The 19,836-nt window shown below is 41.6% G+C and overlaps 3 protein-coding genes and 2 long non-coding RNA genes across 8 annotated transcripts; 3 read left to right on the top strand and 2 right to left on the bottom strand.

The window, feature by feature from the left end:
- The first annotated feature begins 8 nt into the window (after positions 1–8).
- On the top strand, positions 9–469 carry LOC144088918 (uncharacterized). Of its 2 annotated transcripts, XR_013304960.1 has the most exons (3): positions 9–28; positions 89–210; positions 273–469. It is a non-coding gene; the product is annotated as an uncharacterized LOC144088918 (long non-coding RNA). The 2 variants fall into 2 exon arrangements; XR_013304959.1 differs by lacking the exon at positions 9–28 and having other exon boundaries at positions 42–210.
- Positions 468–3,070, bottom strand: LOC144088917 (uncharacterized). The gene is made up of 4 exons (XR_013304958.1): positions 3,033–3,070; positions 1,607–1,680; positions 1,377–1,526; positions 468–570 (listed from the first exon to the last, which is right to left on the bottom strand). It is a non-coding gene; the product is annotated as an uncharacterized LOC144088917 (long non-coding RNA).
- A 1,301-nt stretch (positions 3,071–4,371) lies between these two features.
- On the top strand, positions 4,372–6,176 carry LOC144088678 (zona pellucida sperm-binding protein 3-like). Its single transcript, XM_077619255.1, has 8 exons — positions 4,372–4,802; positions 4,867–4,982; positions 5,061–5,158; positions 5,215–5,389; positions 5,455–5,572; positions 5,639–5,724; positions 5,924–6,012; positions 6,080–6,176. The coding sequence occupies exons 1-8, from the start codon at positions 4,434–4,436 to the stop codon at positions 6,136–6,138; spliced, it is 1,110 nt and encodes a 369-aa protein (XP_077475381.1). The 5' UTR covers positions 4,372–4,433; the 3' UTR covers positions 6,139–6,176.
- A 578-nt stretch (positions 6,177–6,754) lies between these two features.
- c14h17orf75 (chromosome 14 C17orf75 homolog) lies at positions 6,755–9,527 on the top strand. Of its 2 annotated transcripts, XM_077618855.1 has the most exons (10): positions 6,755–7,028; positions 7,229–7,303; positions 7,575–7,700; positions 7,776–7,908; positions 8,259–8,315; positions 8,400–8,519; positions 8,623–8,687; positions 8,749–8,888; positions 8,952–9,055; positions 9,119–9,527. In XM_077618855.1, the coding sequence occupies exons 1-10, from the start codon at positions 6,886–6,888 to the stop codon at positions 9,326–9,328; spliced, it is 1,173 nt and encodes a 390-aa protein (XP_077474981.1). In that variant the 5' UTR covers positions 6,755–6,885; the 3' UTR covers positions 9,329–9,527. The 2 variants fall into 2 exon arrangements, with proteins under 2 accessions (XP_077474981.1, XP_077474982.1); XM_077618856.1 differs by lacking the exon at positions 7,229–7,303.
- A 277-nt stretch (positions 9,528–9,804) lies between these two features.
- rhot1a (ras homolog family member T1a) lies at positions 9,805–19,673 on the bottom strand. Of its 2 annotated transcripts, XM_077618852.1 has the most exons (20): positions 19,280–19,673; positions 18,837–18,895; positions 18,666–18,747; positions 18,458–18,501; positions 18,314–18,367; positions 18,011–18,063; positions 17,755–17,863; positions 13,904–14,005; positions 13,716–13,814; positions 13,504–13,612; positions 13,137–13,257; positions 12,972–13,056; positions 12,682–12,827; positions 12,496–12,596; positions 12,295–12,425; positions 12,092–12,175; positions 11,719–11,841; positions 11,445–11,647; positions 10,933–11,055; positions 9,805–10,635 (listed from the first exon to the last, which is right to left on the bottom strand). In XM_077618852.1, exons 1-20 carry the CDS (start codon positions 19,314–19,316, stop codon positions 10,518–10,520), a joined length of 1,983 nt encoding a protein of 660 aa, XP_077474978.1. In that variant the 5' UTR covers positions 19,317–19,673; the 3' UTR covers positions 9,805–10,517. The 2 variants fall into 2 exon arrangements, with proteins under 2 accessions (XP_077474978.1, XP_077474979.1); XM_077618853.1 differs by lacking the exon at positions 10,933–11,055.
- Between the last annotated feature and the right edge of the window lie 163 nt (positions 19,674–19,836).

The following is a 19,836-nucleotide window of genomic DNA, read 5'->3' as shown; positions in this document are numbered from 1 at the left end:
CCAATCTATGAGTTTTTCAAAATAAAAGGTAAGGCCTTGCGAGTGGTTTTTTACTTAACTTTGTGCATTGACCCCTTTTTATTTTCAGAAATCCACCTGGTGGCCAGGGGAGTGTCTTTGTCCATTTGAAAATGGATGAAGGCAAAACTGATTTTTCAAAATGCTGGAGGGCCTGTGAGAACCAATCTATGATTTTTTTCAAAATAAAAGGTAAGACCTTGCGAATGGTTTTTTACTTAACTTTGTGCATTGACCCCTTTTTTTTTTTTCAGAAATCCACCTGAAGGCCAGGGGAGTGTCTTTGTCCATTTGAAAATGGATGAAGGCAAAACCTGATTTTTCAAAATGCTGGAGGGCCTGCGCGAACCTATCTCCAAAGTTTTTCAAAATAAAAGCTTTTGTCAACTATGTGGGTGTTACACCAGAATTTATCTCCAAACCTTTTCAAAATAAAAGATCTTGCAAAGTATATATATGTCTTTTTATTAATGGGAAAACATTTTAACTCTTGGGTCTTAAGAGTTGCCATCATATTGAAGTGTTGATTGGTTTGGCCAGTCTTTTCTCCACCTGCAGATGAAGACAACATGGTTATAGATTAACAAACACTTGGGGATAAAAATGGGGAATTAACAGAAGAAAAACTTAGAAAAAACTGGGGGAATAAACAACAATGGGAAATAAACACAGAAAAAATAGGAATAAACACTTAGAAGGAAAAAATATAAAAACAATGGGGAATAAACAGAAGAAAATTGGAGTAAACACTTAGAAGAAAAAATTTAAAAAACTGGGGGAATAAACACAGAAGAAAAAAATAGGAATAAACACTTAAGAAGAAAAAATTTAAAAAACTGGGGGAATAAACACAGAAGAAAAAAATAGGAATAAACACTTAGAAGAAAATGGAACACTGGGGGAGTAAACACTTAGAAGAAGAAAATGGAAAAAAAACTGGGGGAATAAACAGAAGGAAAAAATAGGAATAAACACTTAGAAGAAAAAAATGGAACACTGGGGGAGTAAACACTTAGAAGAAAAAAATGGAAAAAAACTGGGGGAATAAACACTTAAGAAAAATAGGAATAAACACTTAGAAGAAAAAAATGGAACACTGGGGGAGTAAACACTTAAGAAAAAATAACAATGGGGAATAAACTGAAGAAAAAAATAGAAATAAACACTTAGAAGAAAAAATATAAAAACAATGGGAAATAAACTGAAGAAAATTGGAGTAAACACTTAAGAAAAAATAACAATGGGGAATAAACTGAAGAAAAAAATAGAAATAAACACTTAGAAGAAAAAAATGGAAAAAAACTGGGGGAGTAAACACTTAGAATTCCTGCTCCAACATTAAATGGGATCCCTCTTACCTCAAAGAGCTGTGGAAATGAATGGCCAGTAAAATGTCACCATGGTGATTTAGGCTTTTATTTAATTTGGATTTTCAGAAGTACGGAGACACCACATGATTCAAGAGAGACATCTTCAAGTGGGCAACCTGCGAGGAAGATCTCTCAGGCCTGTTGCATGCAAAAAAAAAAAAGCAAAAGTTAGAATATATAGACTGGAGATTCAACTTTTTGGGGGGGTGTACATTTACCTTGATCTGGCCCAGTCTCCTCTTCTGTAACCTCAATAGTGCTCTAGGCACACAGGAAGAGCTGCATCTTGGTGCTAAACAGGGAAATTTTGCACACACAAAAAGCATAAGTTAGCATATATAGAGCCAGGAGATTCAACAGATAGGCTTCGTTGTTTTTTTTTTGGGGGGGGGGGGGGGGGGGGGGGAGTAGTTTTATCTTGATGCTTAACAGGGAAAACTTGATTTAACCAAGGTATTTGGGGATTGCCAAACAATTACAGGATAGAGAAATCTTACAAGAAATGTAATAAACGATCAAGATAAAGAATGAAAATAAGTTAGCGAGTGCTAAGTGCTATTTTCCCTTTTCCAGACAAGGCGATTAAATATACAGACTGACGTTGACAGCTAGGACAAGGGTGTCAAACTTGGGTTGGTTCGTGGGCCGCAATAACGTCAACTCAATTTCACGTGGGGAGGACCATTTTTTAAATAATATTTTGATATTTTTTTCTATTTAAATTGGATTAAAAAACTGCATCAAAATCCCTAAATATTCAGTTTTTTATACATCTAAAAAATGTTGGTTTGAGCTTTTTTTTCTTCATGAGGGAAAATATCTTATAATAATTTGTTTTTCATTTCAAAAGGAAACAAAATATTTTTGGGATTATGTTCAATATTAGAGTGGAAAACAGATTTTTTAAAATGTATTTATTTTTAGATTTTACTAAATGCTTTTTGAACTAAAAACATACAAAGGAAAAAATGGATTAAAAATTGCAATTATTGATTTAAAAAGGGGAAAATGAGGAAATATAATATACATGTATAATCTTCATTTGAATTTGATCCTAACACAGAAAGTCACATTTTCTTCTTATGATTTACTTTCTTGGGCCGCACAAAATGACACGGTGGGCCAGATTTGGCCCCCGGCCCACCACTTTGACACCAGTGAGCTAGGAGAAAGTTGGCTTAACAGTTTTGTACAAGTTATTTTTTTGTAAAAACAGAACAATTACAAATCGGACACGGGTGTTTAGCACTCACAATGAAAACTATCATTAAATACAGCACATCAAGAACTAATTTGTGCCTCTGGATGTCATTATAGAGTGACCATTTACCCAGCAAACTGTCGGTTGATGTCTCGGCGTTGTTTGATTAAATTTAAAGTCTTGCTACACGACTCAATAATGGAGAGAAAACGGACAACAATTTTTAAGTCAAATCGTGACGCTAACGCTAATGCTAACTAGTAACATACGGCACACAGCCGCTCGGGAAAAGAAGCCCATACATACTTAAATTGTCGACGGTGTGTTAAACCTGGCATTAAACCAAGAGTTTTGTTGGCGTTTTGGGCTCAATTGATTGCTGAAAAATCTCCCGATAGCGTGATAAAAACGCATTTAGGACAGCGAATTGCTCTACTCCTTACCTCGTCGCCGACCGCCAGCGTGTGAAAAGCGTTCCAATAGGAACGGTTACTGCGCATGCGCTTAATTAACTCAGCTACGTCGACGATAGGCGTAACCACGCCCATATTGTTCCGCCACATTGAAAGTGGAAAAGATGGTGGCTTGCTTACCGTGCTCCAAGAGGTGGTTTGTCCTCCCAACTCACTTATTGTCTATGTTTTGAAGATGACGTAGAATAGTCGTGAATTTTGTGGTCTTGATGCTATTTAACAGTACGTATTAGTAAACCAATTTCATCAAATATTGAGTAACATTTGACTTAGTATTTTACATCAACTCACCATTATTCCAAGCCATCTGACTCCATTAAAAGTTTAAAATTTGACACGCAAAGAATGCTTCATTGTATTGTATGATGTTTATTATATTTTGCCCATGAATATTTATGATGACCATGTATAGTGAGGCTTTTTTCTTGCAAAAATGACCATGTATAGTAAGGCTTTTTTTTAAATGACCATATATAGTAAGGCTTTTTTTTAAATGACCATGTATAGTAAGGCTTTTTCTTTGCAAAAATGACTATGTATAGTAAGGCTTTTTTAATTTTATTTTTAAAAGATCATGTATAGTAAGGCTTTTTTCTTGCAAAAATGACCATGTATAGTGAGGCTTTTTTCTTGCAAAAATGAACATGTATAGTAAGGCTTTTTTTCTTGCAAAAACGACCATGTATAGTAAGGCTTTTTTCTTGCAAAAACGACCATGTATAGTAAGGCTTTTTTTCTTAAAAGCCTTACCATACATAATCATTTTTTGAAATTGCGGACGCCGCGTTGTGCCAGGGTTCCACTTGGTGGCCAACTTCACATTACCTGGTGGTTGGATTTAAGTGTTATCAAATAGTATAAAGTTGAGCTTATTACCTCCAGAAATATATTCTAAAAGGCCTTAACACATACGTATAACTTTGGCCAAATTAACTGTAATTGAAAAAGCATACCCAAGTAAATACCTTAAAGGCGGTTGGTATATTTGTGTGAACTTGACTATAGAAAAAGTCATTAAATTGACAATGGGACAACTGAGTTCTAGAAACTGCCTGGCAATGACCTCTTTGAAGGGTCTGCTGGAACTTTATGAACTGCTCAGTTTTTCATTGACTTGTGTTTAAACAGATCCGTTTAAACAATATTCTGCATTCATTCATTTTCAACACTATCTTTTTCAGGGTCGTGGGATTCTGCATTGAAATTTTTGAAAGTCTAAAAATCTCGGAAGGATCCTCGTCAGCCAATCGGGAGTGAGCCAATCAACGGTTAATTACCTGGACCAGGTGACCTGATTGATAAGACCTGCATGCTACTGCAGTTAACAGGCGGCTCACCTGTTTCCCATGTACTGTTTGCCCAGTGAACATCATGTTGATGTGCATCCTTTATCTCTTGTTGCTCCTGCCGTCTTTGTTCGCTATTCGGACTTTGAAGGATGGACCTGTGATAGACAAAGATGGACGGGAGTACAAATCATCCATCGTCGACTCGGATCCCGTTGAGGCGAGGGAAATCCAACTCGAGGCCTCGCCTTCTGTGCGTGTGACGTGCACGCCGACGTCGATGGTGATACACGTGAAGACTGACCTGTATGGGCCGAGACATCGTATGGATCCTGGGGAAATCTACCTGGGAGATCTGAAGTATTCGCACCTCAGACAGTGCCAGGCCACCCTGGCCGGGAACTCTGAATTAATCATTAAGGCTGGGCTTCAGCATTGTGGCACTGAACTATCAGTAAGCACATCACTGGTAGGGGAGACAGTTGTGTGAGTTTGTAACACATGTTTTTCATCTGTAGATGTCTGATGACTCCATGATCTACTCAAACCGGCTGACTTTCTCGCCTTCTCTTCACCGTCACGGTATCGTAAGGAAGACTCAAAATGTTGTACCTGTTTTCTGTTCCTACAAAAGGTAACCTTGAGTTAAAGCAGTTTTTGGGGTGTCTAGAGCTCTTAATTGAATGGTGACTTATTAAATGTTTCTGTTCAGGACCGACAGCAGTGAACCTCAAGCGCCACCTCAGATTTCCAACCCGTCTACCAATAACCAGCCCAAGGCCTCCCCCTTCGCCCTCAGGCTGATGTCCGGTATGTAAGATAGTGGTGCTCTTGTGTATATTAGTATGTTTTTGTTTGTAATCTAGATGACTGGGCAAGATCGAGGGTGTCCAATGTTTTCTACCTTGGAGATGTGGTCAATGTGGAAGTGTCCTACAACAATCCTAAAGAAAAAAGACAACTTTTCATTGACGGCTGTGTTGCAACTCTGAGTCCAGATGCGACATCAGTGCCTCGATACTTCCTAATTGAAAACAATGGGTAGGCTGCCAAAAGTGTCACTCCCAATGATTCTACCGTCATAACTGCTGTTAACTCCATCTCAGATGTTTTACTGACTCAAGACAACGTGGCTCAAACGCTCGTTTCCTTTCCCGGCCGAGGGCAGATGTACTCCAGCTGCAATTTGACGCATTTCTGTTTCGGCACGATGAAAGGAATACTGTGAGTTGCTGACTGGCCACTGACTTCATTTCATTATTGATGCTTTGAACATGTTTTCTTTCCCAGCTGTTTTTGACGTGTCAGCTGAAAGCTACCTCTGAAATGTGGACAAGCACCCCTGTTGACAAAGCTTGCACTTATGTTGAATCAAGGTGACATGATCGCTTTATGATGCTTTTTTTTGGGTGTTTTCTCTCCGTATCTGTCCTCGAATTACCACCTGAACCTCTACTTGGAAAAATTCAAATTTGACCTCTCGCAGCATGATTTAATGTCACATAGAATCTGCATGAATAAGGGATCCCACTGATGGACAGCAGTACTTACTAAACCGTCAATTCAATATTGCAGGTGGGAAAATGTGGATGGGATGCCTGATGTTTGCCGTTGCTGTGATGGTACTTGTGAGCAACATGCCCCTAAACATTTGAACTCTGATGGTGAGACACAATTGGGGTTACTGTAGTCTTTCAGTACTGCAAATATACTTCACTTGTTTTGTTGCAGGTAAAACGGCGTGTGACCTCATCGTTCTGGGCCCGCTTGTCATGCTGTCAAACAAATAGACAAACAAGTCGGTCACTGCAATAAATGGTCCTATTATGACTTTCTGTTTGGTTTATTTCATCATGATATTTTCACATAAATATTTTACACTGGAAAGGTCTTGACATTATCAACCAACCAAAAATTTCTATAATTCTGCCAATTACTGCAAGATTATTAACTATTAGTACTAACTCAAATTACATATTGCTGACATTTAGGAATTAGCAAATTTAAAAATTGATCTGGTGAAACTTTATTCAGTAGCACACTTGTAAACAGGTGTAGAAAACTATTTTTCCTAATGTGTAAAATGGAACAAAATGCAATGACAAGTTTTACATGAATTGGTATATGTATATTAATATTATACATATTTCTGGCTTGAGACATTTCCATATAGTTAAGGTAGTTTAAATATATATATCATATTTTTCCTTTTAATGCATACATAACTTCGCAATGAGTGAAATTTTATTTTCATTATTTGTAGTATATACATTTGACTATTTAGGAAACCGAGTTAAATAACGTTTGTTTCCTATCGGACCTATTTACGATCGGACTTGGTTAACGCATGCGTGTTGCCCAAACATATTGAACGCCACTTTGATTGCATTTTAATCCAGGGATACAACACATATCATAATTTTGCTTGTTTTAATATAGCGATTGCATACCTAAGCTTCAACGACACTCACCTCCAAAGGCATCGAACATCGCCCGTGTAATCGGCTGCTTGTGCACTTGCGTACTGCCTTTGGGCCATGTTTGCGTCCCAGACGTCGTCGTTCCAAGATTCGATTGACGCGGACGATAAAGATGACTTCGATGGCGAGGACATTACATCTTACGGCCAAAAGACTCAACTCAACTGCTACTACGCCATTTATCTCTACGAGGGAACCAGGTAATTAATATTTGATGCAATACAGCGTGAAAATGCACATCTACTTTCGACCCATGGCTGCCACTGAAGGACGTCCAATCAATTGAAAGTGAGAAAGGCTGGCACTGAAACAAGATCATTCGCTGCCAGCCCCCGTCCCCCCCCACCCTCCATCGCCACACTAAGCAGGGGATGATGACAAAAAATGCATATCGTCTTAGATCGGCGGCTACCGAGGAAAATGAGGCTTGGAACCAGAGGCGTGCAGATTCCACAACCAGTATGGAGGACTTTAGGTAAACCAGGAGCAAGCAGTGTGTGCCGCCCCATCCGCCGCCTTTTCTCACTTCAGGCTATCACGGGAAGCGACACGGCTGTCATGTTTTCATGTGATCGTGACTTTCGATGCCTGCTCGATGTGATGTTGGCTGTAAAACGGAATGATTCATGCTGTGCCGTGACTCAAGCGTACTGTGTCTGTGTAGCTTTCTCCATCAGCTTCCTCACGGCCCGCGACGACGGCGGCCACGCGTATCCGTACTGACCTCTGCGGCTTCCGCCCCGCAGCTTGACCGTGATCGACAGCAGCCTGCCGATGGAGGCGGAACCCGAGCTGCGTACGTACATCTGCAGGAGGCTGAGCAAGGGGGCTCTGCTGGGAGGCATGGGCAACATTGCCACCGTGGAGCTCAGGTTGGATGACGCGATCGACGGGATTTATAGTCGTATGTGGACTTCCCTGACTGGCGTGTTTTCTTGGATTTGCAGTCTTCCAGAGCAGGCGCTGGGATGCTACTGCTGTCTTCTGGAGCAGCAAACCTCTCCAGAGCAGCCCGACGCCGACGGGAATGGGCACGTCATCTGCTTCCTGGGGGGGTCTGAAAAAGGACTCAACTTATATCCTTTTCTTCCCCCTTTGTAAAAATGTCCTATTTAACATCAGTCTGGCAAAAATAGGGTGGTTTGATACTATACAAATAGAATTATTTTAAACTTTTTGGGTTCAGAAAAATTACTATTTCATGATTTTTAGAATAAATGTTAAACAACGCATCGATTATCAGTTTTCCAAACGAGTTCTTTTAAATAGTTAAATTCTTAAAACACATTATTGCGATGACAATTCAACTAAATTATTCAGACTTCAAAGTTTAAAAAATATATATATAAGAAAAAGTTTGAATTGAATTGGAATACTTTTCATACTCACCCTAAACATTTTATGTCCCTTGACCGAATGGATGCACATATAGGCTGGAGCTTGATAAGTATGTACAAGGCCTGCAAAGCACCCTGCAATCCTTCGAGGTACAGAAAAATCTCCTTGGTGAGGTTTTATTCAGTTTCGTGTGGCGTTTAGCTGACTATTTGCCACGTGTGTGTGCGCGACAGCCACAAAATCTGGAGAAGGATCTGCGTCCCTATCTGTGCCGCTGGTACGAAGAATCCATCATGCACGTTTACCGCGTGGTGCAGCTGGTCCAGAACAACATCAGCTTCCTTCTTCACGCTGTAAGTCTCGGAACGACCACGTATCCGTTTTGGTCCTGATTGAAAATGGTCGAAATCACCAGTCTTTAAAAAAGACAGTGTGTATTTTCCTTTGTGCAACCAGGCTTTGAGTCACAATCATGTGGAGGTCACCAACGCAGACGAGATGACAAAAGCAGACATTTCCAAGTGGGTGACATTTTTTTCCACATTCCAATGCGTGTTTTGATCGATTGTGTTGAAAGTGCAGGTTTATCAAAGCAGCCAGCTTGCAAGGCTTGTCGCAGCAAGACACCACATCCGCCTCACTCTGTAAGGCCATGTCAGAGGACGCGCACTCCCACCTGACCCTCGACTGCTCCGTCACGCCTCCCACCCTGGCAAACACCGGTAAGTTTTCCACAACGCGGCAACCGTTTCAAATCGATGACCTTCGATTTCCCGATGTTCCAGTCAGTAACCGCTTCTGCGACGACTGGAGTCGAGCCTTTTTGAACGCGGCGGAACGGGCCAACCCCTTCCTACTGAGGCAGATCCTGGAAAACTTTAAACTTAAGGTAGAACAACACACGCCGCAGATTTAACGGTTAGAAGCGACTCACATTGGCATCTCTCCGCAGGCCATTCAAGACATGAATTGCCTAAAACGCTTTGTGCGTCAGGCAGAGATGAGCCACTACGCTCTGTTTCGGTGCTGCCAGTTCTTGCAGGGCTGCGGCAACGGCGACGTGCTCCTGCAGAACGCCACGGCGGAGCACAGCGACATGCCCGAAGCCTGCCGAATTATCACCGTCCTCGAGGAGTTCCTCGGGGAGCAGTCGCAGGCCTGATTGCCATTCTGACACTTTGCTAGCACGATAATTCTATTTCTAAAACATGTAGATTAGTCCACTTGTAAATGTGAACTCATAGTTTTAAGATCGTTGTAAAGTTAGATGTGCATAATCTTTAATTCTTCAGGGGTGTTTACAGTACTGTATAATGAAACTATATGTGATAACTGACAGCTACCTGATGGGTTTGGCTCCAGCAACCCTTTCGAGGATAGTGAATGAATGATAACTGACGTAATGTTTTCTCCAAATTTTCTTGCAATTTCTCCTTCGCATGCTAGAGTTAATATATTTATGTATATTTTAAAGTCTTAACATATAATCTTTGTGATCAGCTATCCACTATTTAAACACCAGTTCAGATGTGAAATTTGATGTCATACTGTGAATTTAGACATATGTAAACATGTCTGTAATCAACATGTCAAGTGAGGTTGTTACTTTTTTTTTTTTTACAACAAAACATGTATCGCTGGGTGTAAATGTGATTTATTACAGATATTTAAAATCCTTTCTTTGACTTGTATTGAAATTAGCCGCCAATTGACCAATAACAACATGGCAGAAAACACTAGGAAGGTCTAACAGAGTTTAGCATCAATCTAACAAATGATAAGTAAAGCTTTCATTGAAAACCAAGTCAAATTAAAAACAGCAAAGAATATCTTTTGACTGTGCTAAATAGAAAAATACATGGAAAATATATCTGTATTATGTGAAGCACTCGGAAAATAAATTGACATGTTAATAAATTAAAACAAAAACGGCTGTGTGACATCCATGGGTGTTAATGTCAAGTTTGGACGCCACCGGGTGGGATTAGAGACCACCTGGTCGTTGGCTAAAATGCTTATGGACGACATCCATCATATACTTCATATACATATCTATTAACTTACTCTCATCCCTTTGTGTGCCTCTATTAATACTTTACCTGAGGGGGGGAAAATAAACAACGTCAAAGTCTGAGGATTGACTGATAGGCAATCACAAGTTGCATATTACATCCCCCCTCAAAAAAACAAAACAAAAGGAGTATGGACACTTTGTTTAAATGCATATAAAATAGGTTCTTGGAACAATGAGGGGGATAAATGTAGTGTGGATGGGATCAAACGACAGGCAACCTGATCTTTCGGCTGAGAGACAAGAAAAGAAGCGCAAGAGTCGAGGACGCAGGTGTACATCACCGATGTTTGAGAAGCGCTCTGTACATGGCGAAGCCCAACACGGCAAAGACGGTGGCACCCACGCTGGCTCGCAACCAGAACGTCGAGTTCTTCAGGTCAGCTTGCGCCATGTGCCTGGTCCAACGACAATGCAAAAGCGGCAGAGTTAGCAATTTTAAAAGGGCAACACAAGGGACAAACTAATTCAAATTCACAGCAGAAACATGAAAAGAGCCACCTGATTGGACAGTCGTCTTAGTGTCTAAAATTATCTTAGATTATAAGGGGGATCAAATGATTTTTGTTGTTGGATAACAAGCACCACAAGTACAAGCAGGCACTGTCGGGGCGACTAAGAAGCAAGCAAAAACTCTGAAATTGCAGATCCTCCACAACTACACGTAAAAGCAGGGTACGACTACATGTAAGAACCTGTTATGAACGACCCTGCGCAGCTGGGCCTTAAAGCTGCGCAGCAACTCCATCTTGAGGAGGTTCTGACACAGGCAATAGGTACACTTGTTGCAGGCGCACATGCAGCGGAGACGGGCGTGGCTGCGGGGGGGAAGAAGACATACGACAACCCATGTATGCGCATGCAACACTGACAACACGCTTCAAACATGGAGCCATGCGTTAGTGGGACGAATGAGACCTTAAAACAATGACAAGGTATGACAGCTCCATTATAATTAATATCCTTTTAGATGTTTTTTTTCCCCCTCTCCAAAGGTTGTTTAATGACCTAAAAGATAAACTAAGGGTTTTTGGGTAGTGAAAAAGTAGTTTTGAAGGACTTAGCGCAAGCTATTTGGCTCTAATAGCCAAACTACAACGCGACGTAAGATTAGAACAGTTCACGAAAGACTTCGAAGAGTTATGAATGACAACCGGCAAGTGCAGATACAGCACGAGAAATGGCTTAAAACGATTCCACTACTCACGGGTACATGGCCATGGTGGTGATTCTCGTGTAGAGGTCTTTGCTGGGGGCGTTCATCGAGTTGCAAGTGAATGGCTGGGGCGGGTGGAGCTTGTGTTTGCGGCAAAACTCGTGCGGAGAAAGGCTGTACTGCTGACGGACTTCGTGCAGGTCCGATTTAGCGCCGATTACCACGCAAGGAGTCTTGCTGTCCATGAAGTATTGCTGCCGGGAGAGCACAAAGCATTTACTCATTGACCCGTTTTTGTTATATGCTCTAAAAGAAGTCTACATACCTTAAACATTTTGGCGCAATATTCAAAAGAACAAGGATTGTTGACGTCGTAGACCAGGCACACCACATCACAAGCGAGATCCGTCTCTGACATAAAATCCAGATCTGGGTTCATCTCGTGAAGCTGAAAGAGGATTTTTGTCAAAGATTTACATGTACAAACAAACTTGTAAGTAATATTAGGTTAATATTTTTTTCTCTAAATTCAGTTTAAACAATTTGTACTTGATGTATTAGCTTGTATTACAAAAACAAGCATTGTAAAGGATTTTTCATGCTAAACACAATTTCCTAAAACATAAATTTTTAAAGCTCTAGACTGACTTGCAAAACACTTTTTTTCTGCCATTTTTTATTACGTAAAAGTCACTTACCAGCAGGTACTTCTCTTGACCGTACACATAAGTTGTGCTAATGGCATACAATGATTTATGGTCTTCTCTAATCCGCCCCTGTTGCTACGTTGACAAAAACAAAGGTCACAAACACCAATTTCCGGGTTAATTTTCCTATAACATTAGCATTGTACAAGTTTTAACCTGCAGTTTCGAGAAATATTCAATATTCACCAACTGACCTGGAGGTTCTTTCCTAGAAAGGCCTGTAAAAACCCACTCTTCCCACTGCCTTGCGCTCCGAGAACGTTGCAGCGAAACACGCTGCGCTGAGTCTGTTTCTTCTGCAGATCGATGCGCTTGTTGCGCGTCACTGAAAAGAAAAAGGAGGAAAAAATTCAGTGATATTCTCTCTTGTTATCACAACTGCTGGTGTCAGCTACCTGTGATGGCTGCTGCTTGAGACTCCTGCTCATAGATGATGGAATAACCCAGGTAACCCAAATACTCCAAACTCCGCTGGACATCCATATAAGTCGTTAACCTACACGGCAGTTGGATGAAAGTTTTTATTCATTTCATTTTATTCCTTTTTATTTATTACACAGGTTCAAATTTGACAAACTCACGTCCACTGGGAGAGGTAACCCTGGTACGTAATCCATCCTTGGTCATTTGTACACACCGTGTGGTTTACGTCGGGACCCCAAGGCATGTAGGGAAAAACTTTGAACAGGTCCTTCACCTCCTCTGGCGACAGCGCACAATCTCTGTCCTGAAAATCGATCCACACGTCAACTTCGGTGTACATTTAACGGAAAGCTAGCCTCGTGCAGGCTAAACGAGGGTCTATATGTGAAATACTTGATTAAAGATGATTTTTTAAACACGTTTTGTGATACTTTATTTAACCACTTACTTTGTCGTGCTTGTCAAAGACGCTTTGAAGAAAGAGGTAAGCGTTGTGGTTTAGTTCTGTGGTGCAGTCAGGAGGGATTTTGACCCTAGGAGAGGATGATAAATCATAACTCAATCACTGGCGTGAAAAAAAAAAAATCAAGGTTTAAGATTTTCTGGCACTTACACAGGGAACAGATATTCCTGCGTGAGCTCCAGGTCGTCATCGTAACCGAACCTTCTGAGCACAGTCCAGGTGGTCTCGTGTCGACCGCGCTGTATGAAGAGGGTGTGCAGGAACAAGAAACCTGAATGAAGGACAAAACGGAGTCAGCAAATAAAGTGATTTTTTGGGGGGGACGAGAACCTGTTACATTTATCTCTATTTGAACTTTAATAAAGATTTTCATTTTTTTTTTAGGAATGAATTAACATGTTTTTTTCAAAAATCTTATGAAATGTGTTTTGTGATAAGTCTGGTGTGCACTAAAGTGCAGAATGAATGGAAATGATGCATTTGTGTCATATTAGAATAAAATAAGATGATATCTAACCTTTAAGTGTGAGGCCATTGTCCTTGACTCCATCAGCCATGTTTCTTCTGACAACATTTTTAACATCCTCCAAAGCCTGGGATGCCAGTGGCGTGTTAAAACACGTTCTCTGCATATAATAAAAATATAATAAATACATGTGAAACTCCACATTTTGTCCATGTCTCAGAACATGCAGATTTATTTATATCATATGTAGTAAAAACTATTACCTGAAAGAAGTTGAGCTCATTGTCATTCAAGATGCCGTCGTTGTCTAGGTCAGACACTTTAAAGATTCTGGTTAAAGACTTGATACAGTAAGGCTTGAGCTGTATGACAAATAACCATTGATGTTAGAGTTTACATATAAATGTAGGCAGGAAAGCCCGTTAGATCACATTCAGGCAACAAAGCTCACCTCCTTCTCTTCTGGACAGTACAGAGGTCCTGTTGGATGGAGAACTGCCTTCTGTGCGTAGTAGAACAGCTCGGAGATATTCTTCAGATTTTTGGCAGAGCACTAAGAAAAGACAGAAACATACTTGTGTCTTAACATTATCAACTCACAATTTAACGTTCTGATTAAAAAACTGACGAATTGCCATTTTAAAAGGCTGGCTTCACACTTTGACAATTCCATTTGTGCACCCTCATGACTAACCAGTGATTGCCAACCCGTGTTGCACATTCTCACGCCTATACAGACGAAAACCACATGATGTGGGAGGGTACAAACTAAATCCACTATCTCATGTCCACACTCACGTCCTCTCTAGTGTAACACTATCCTTGCATTACAGTCGTCTCATAAGGAGGGGTGGAGAATTACATTCCCGATACCCGGCCGGCTGGATTCCTTCATGACAGCAACGCACTTAAACGCTGCTGGTCGGGTCACTGGTCGGTCAGCGATATGAATGGTCATCATGTAAAAAGAGGTCAAAAGGCCTGAGGGCAACTAACGGGGGGTTGACCTATATTTGTTGCTCTCTCCAGTTACCTTGATATGCATGAACAGCATAACTTAAATTAGTTTGCAAAGAAAAATAAACATAAGTCAGTCAAGTGGCATATATCGTTGTGCAATTACCATTCTACTTAGTGGTTTTTATTTATAGCTTAGAAGAAGTGTCTTTCATTCCAATGTCGAGAACTAAATAGGTTCGTAATAAGGCGGTGCATTCCGACTAGCACATTATAATAATAATAATAATAATAATCGGACATAGGCCATGTCGTCATTACCACAACACAAAAAAGCCTACTTGTCATCACACGCAGAAACTGCGTGTGACGAAATTGATGGTGCTTCTCCATAAGCTACGTTTAATCGGCACAAGACCTAAATAAGTGTAAGTTACGGACTTGTAATTTGTCATTCCGCTGTTGTGAATACAGGTCGCTTACCTCTCGATTACATACAGGTCGCTTACCTCTCGATTACCGCACACTGTCTGCCACTTACCTTCCTTCAAGTCAGCTAGGAGGCGGCAGATCACCAACCAAACATCTAATCATATGCCGCAGAAGGGAATGTGTGTATGTTAGCGCGAGTTTAGATGTCTGATGGATGTGGGGAAAAAACTGTCCTTAAGCCTATTTGTCCGAGCTTTGTGGGACCTATAGCGTCTGCCAGAGGGCAGCAGCTGGAACAGATTGTGACCAGGGTGGTAAGGGTCCCCTATGATGTGCTTGGCTCTGCTGAGGTAACGCGGGCTGGCAATGTCTTCAAGTGAGGGCAGAGAGCAGCCGACAATCCTCTGGGCAGTGTTAATCACTTTCTGCATGGCCTTTTTGTCTGCCGCCGTGCTTCCAGCGTACCACACTGTGATGCCGTACGCCAGGATGCTCTCTACAGTGGTTCTATAGAAGGTTCTCAGAAGATTGGAGCCCAAGTTGTTCTTCCTGAGCACCCTGAGGAAATGGAGTCGTGTCTGAGCCTTCTTCACCACTGCCGTGGTGTTTGTAGACCATGAGAGCTTGTCCGTGACGTGGACCCCCAGGAATTTAAAGGACTGGACCCTGTCTACACATACTCCATTTATGAGGAGTGGGGCCAGATCTGTGCCGTGTTTGCGAAAGTCCAGGATTATTTCTTTAGTTTTCGTGGTGTTCAGTGTGAGATTGTTCACCGAGCACCACGAAGACAAATTGTTGACCTCATCCCTGTAAGCCGACTCATCCCCTCCTGAGATGAGTCCGACCACAGTGGTGTCGTCAGCGAATTTGATGATGGCGTTAGACTGGTGGGTGGGTGCACAGTCGTAGGTGTACAGGGAGTACAGAAGAGGACTCAGTACACAGCCTTGAGGGGAGCCAGTGCTTAGTGTAATGGAGGAAGAGAGGTGGGGACCAAGTCTAACAGTCTGTGGGCGGTTGGTCAAGAAGTCCTTTATCCAGCAGCAGATTGAAGAGGATAGTCCAAGGTGGGAGAGTTTGTCAGTCAGAATGTCCGGTTTTATGGTATTGAAGGCTGAGCTGTAGTCAATGAAGAGCATCCTCACGTAGTTCCCAGGGTGTTCCAGATGGCTCAGTGCTGTATGAAGAGCAATGGCAATAGCATCATCAGTGGACCTGTTTGCCCTGTAAGCAAACTGGTGAGGGTCAATTGAGGGAGAGATTGTATTCCTGATATGGCGGGCTACCAACTTTTCAAAGCACTTCATGATCACAGGCGTGAGGGCAACAGGCCTATAATCATTCATGCTGCCAATGGTTGGCTTTTTGGGGACAGGGATGATGGTGGCAGATTTCAGACAAGATGGAATGATGGATAGTTGCAGGGAACAATTGAAAATATTTGTGAAGACTCCAGCCAGCTGGTCAGCACAGGCTTTGAGCACCTTCCCAGGTACTCCGTCAGGGCCCGCAGCCTTCCTGGTGTTCACAGACCGCATTACCAGTCTCACTTCCTGTTCCCGGAACGTCAGTGTATTGCTGCAGGGTGGTGGTGGGGGTGTTGAGACTGGGCCTGATTTATCAGTCTCAAAGCGGGCAAAGAAACGGTTCAAATTCTCCGCTAGTGAGGCATCTGCATTAACAGACATAGTATTGTTGTTGTAGTTGGTTATATGTCGTATTCCTTGCCACATCTTCTTTGGGTTATTTTCTGTGAAGTGCTCCTCAATTTTTTTGGTATATGCTGCCTTGGCCTTTTTAATGCCTCTTTTCAGCTCAGCTCTGGCAGCGCTATATTTTATCTTGTCCCCTGATCTAAAGGCGGAATTACGGCATTTGATGAGTGCCTGTGTCTCATTGGTCATCCAGGGTTTTTGGTTAGGAAAAACCCGTATTCGTTTATCTATAGTGACGTTGTCGATGCAGGTTTTTATGTAAGAAAGAACAGAGTCCGTGTAGTCCTGGAGGTTGTCTTGTACAAAAAGTTCCCAGTTGGTGCGGGAAAAGCAGTCCTGCAGCTGAGAGAGTGCGTTGTCGGGCCAAGTTTTTATTGTCTTTATTTGTGGCGTTGTTTGCCTCCGGAGTGGAGTGTAAGCGGGGGTGAGAGATAGGCAGAGGTGATCTGATCCAGCTAGGTGGGGTAGGGAAGTGGCTTTGTAAGCATGTTTGATGTTAGAATAGACATGGTCAAGAGTTTTGTCTCCTCTAGTATTACAATTTACGTATTGAATAAACTTAGGTAAAACAGTCTTTAAACACGCCTTGTTGAAATCACCAGCGACAATAAAAACTCCATCGGGGTGAGCAAGCTGTTGTTTGTTAACAGCCGCTAGCAGGAGGTTAAGCGCCGTGTTAACGTTAGCATTCGGAGGTATATAGATAGCCGTTGCTATGACAACGGTAAGCTCTCTTGGAAGATAATAGGGCCTACATCGAATTGCTAATAACTCTAAATCCGGGGAACAGTGAGTGTCAATAATTTTACTGTCGCAACACCATTCATTATGTACATACATGCACAGTCCACCGCCCTTGCTTTTGCCTGTTAATACTTTAGAACGGTCGTTGCGAAAAAGCGTTCGGCTAGCTAGCGATACCGCCGCGTCAGGGATATGCGGGTGTAGCCACGTTTCGGAGATGATAATAATATTACAGTTTCTAACAAAGCTGTTGGTAGCAATACGAAGTTCCAACTCATCCATTTTGTGGGTGATGGATCGGGCGTTGGTCAAAAGGATACTTGGAAGCGGGGCTCGGTGTGGTTGGTGTTTGAGCTTAGCAGCAAGCCCCCCCCGGCGTTACAAGTTATAAACAGACCCGCTTATGTTTTAAGTGTAAGGGTCGTCTAACAGTCGATTCATGTTCTCTCACCTCTACGCACGTCTCAATGTCCTGGTATTGATTCATGATAGGGAGGATAGTCTCCATGCTACTGTGCTCCACCAGGTCAGACTTGTTGCCAACAAGAATCAAGGGCACCCTAAGAAAAAGTTTGATATAAGCATCAAAGAGTCATGACCGGCCACAAATACTGGGGTATTTAGACCAAATTATTTTGACGGGATTTTCAACAAGGTGCAACCAGCACAATTGAAATGAGAGCCAAGATAAATATAAAAAAGCACACCTGCTGTCTTTGTCTATTCTGTCATTGATGAGAGGAATCCAATGGCTTGTCACCTTTGAGAGACGAGAACAACATTAAACACTCACTTTAAATCAAACTACACACACTGGTAACCCTGTAGAATTAAGTACACAATCAAAATCACTATTCAAATGGATAATGCTGATTTGTAGGATGAAAGTTACATGAATAAATCTTGTATTTTTTCTCATTGGATTGTGTAAATATTCCTATCATGCAATTCCATGGTCTGAGGAACACCCGAGCTAAATCAACAGAAGCCTAGGGTGGAAACTTGCTTACCTTTTCAATTGACTTCTTGTTGTTGACCGAATATACTATGCAGATGACATTTGCCTGCAAATGGGAAATAGTCCAGAGTCATTTTTTTCATTTAAAATGGAAAGAAAAACAGTCGAGTATATTTAAAAAAAAAATGTAACCAACTTTAGATATTTCTTGATATAGTTGCTCATCTGACTGCTCAGCTTCTGCAAGAAAAAGGGTTTTACATGTCAATAATTGCATCACAGCATATTGTAAATCAGTAGCGGTGACTAAGAAATCTACACAGGAGGACCAGAGACCAGATTTGAAACCTGGATGCGTTACCGACTCTCTTTCTTCATACTGCCATGAACCAAAAAAACTGTACCTGAATAATCCACAATGTGTGTGGGGACCCTTTCTGGGGTGACGTCTGCAGGGATGGTGATCTCCTCAGCTCGCAGAGGAACCTGGCAGATAGGGGGGACTCATCATAAGCAAAATATTCCCCAAATTCAATATACTATTTAACTGAACTTGGATCTACTATAAATATTACCTCATCAGGAAACTCCTCACTGACCAGGGACATGATCAATGATGTCTTCCCTACCTTGGCTATGGATAAAGAATACAAACAAAAATATAAAAAATCAATAAAGCCAGGTGTTTAGTAATTAGCAAAGATCACATTAAATATACTATGTTAAAATGAGGGTGTTTTTTGAACTGACTATAAAATCAACAGATTCACAACAGTCGATCAGTTAGGAATCAAGAGTAGTCTCAGAATGTGAGCAAAGTCTACACGTATTGTCATAAAATTTAACTCCTCCAGTGCAATTATGGCAAGAACTGGTGTGCATTTAAGATGTTTTATTTCATCTTAGTTGCTACACACTAACACACACGGGCGCTAGCCATTAGCCTCCTAGCTAGCCCACACTATAAGCGGATAAAGCGCTTTGCAGCCGAGCCACATTGCAAACAATCGCTACTTACGTTCCCCAACAAGAAGTATCCTCACGTCCTTCCTCATGTTGAAATGGTCCTTTCTCCAGATTTAACTCCAGTCTATTTCCTCATGAAGTTGCACTTTAATTGTCACCTGTTCTGCAGTTTGTCTTCTGTCTTCAGGCCCAGCTTGTGTCAAACTGGGAGCCTTTGTAGGACAAAACGGACGGTCGTTTTACCGTGTCGATCTCAACGTTCCTCACGCCTTTCGTCACGGCGAGCACTTTCTTAGCTCAGGTGCATTGCATTTTAAAAATAGCAGAGTTATACGCGTCACGATTTTTGAATGGAATTCACGTTTTGGGCGGTTCCATAGCATTTCGCAGTTGTATCATGAGCACGCCTGACCTCCACTACCCGGCAACTACGGCGATACCTCAGAGGACAAACTTCATAAGTTATAAAACGCGTAATGCTGCCCTCGGGTGGCAACAAGGGGAACTGCAGTTATTTATTGATTTAATTAGGGTAATGGGTGTCTGAACTATATATCAAAAATTAAATTCAACACACAGATTCTGATGAAGAATAATTATATATTTATA

The sequence above is a fragment of the Stigmatopora argus genome, chromosome 14 (genome assembly GCF_051989625.1).
Source record: "Stigmatopora argus isolate UIUO_Sarg chromosome 14, RoL_Sarg_1.0, whole genome shotgun sequence".
Lineage (NCBI taxonomy): Eukaryota > Metazoa > Chordata > Actinopteri > Syngnathiformes > Syngnathidae > Stigmatopora > Stigmatopora argus.
Note: the sequence above shows the minus strand (reverse complement) of the source record. Positions and strands in the feature narration are given on the sequence as shown.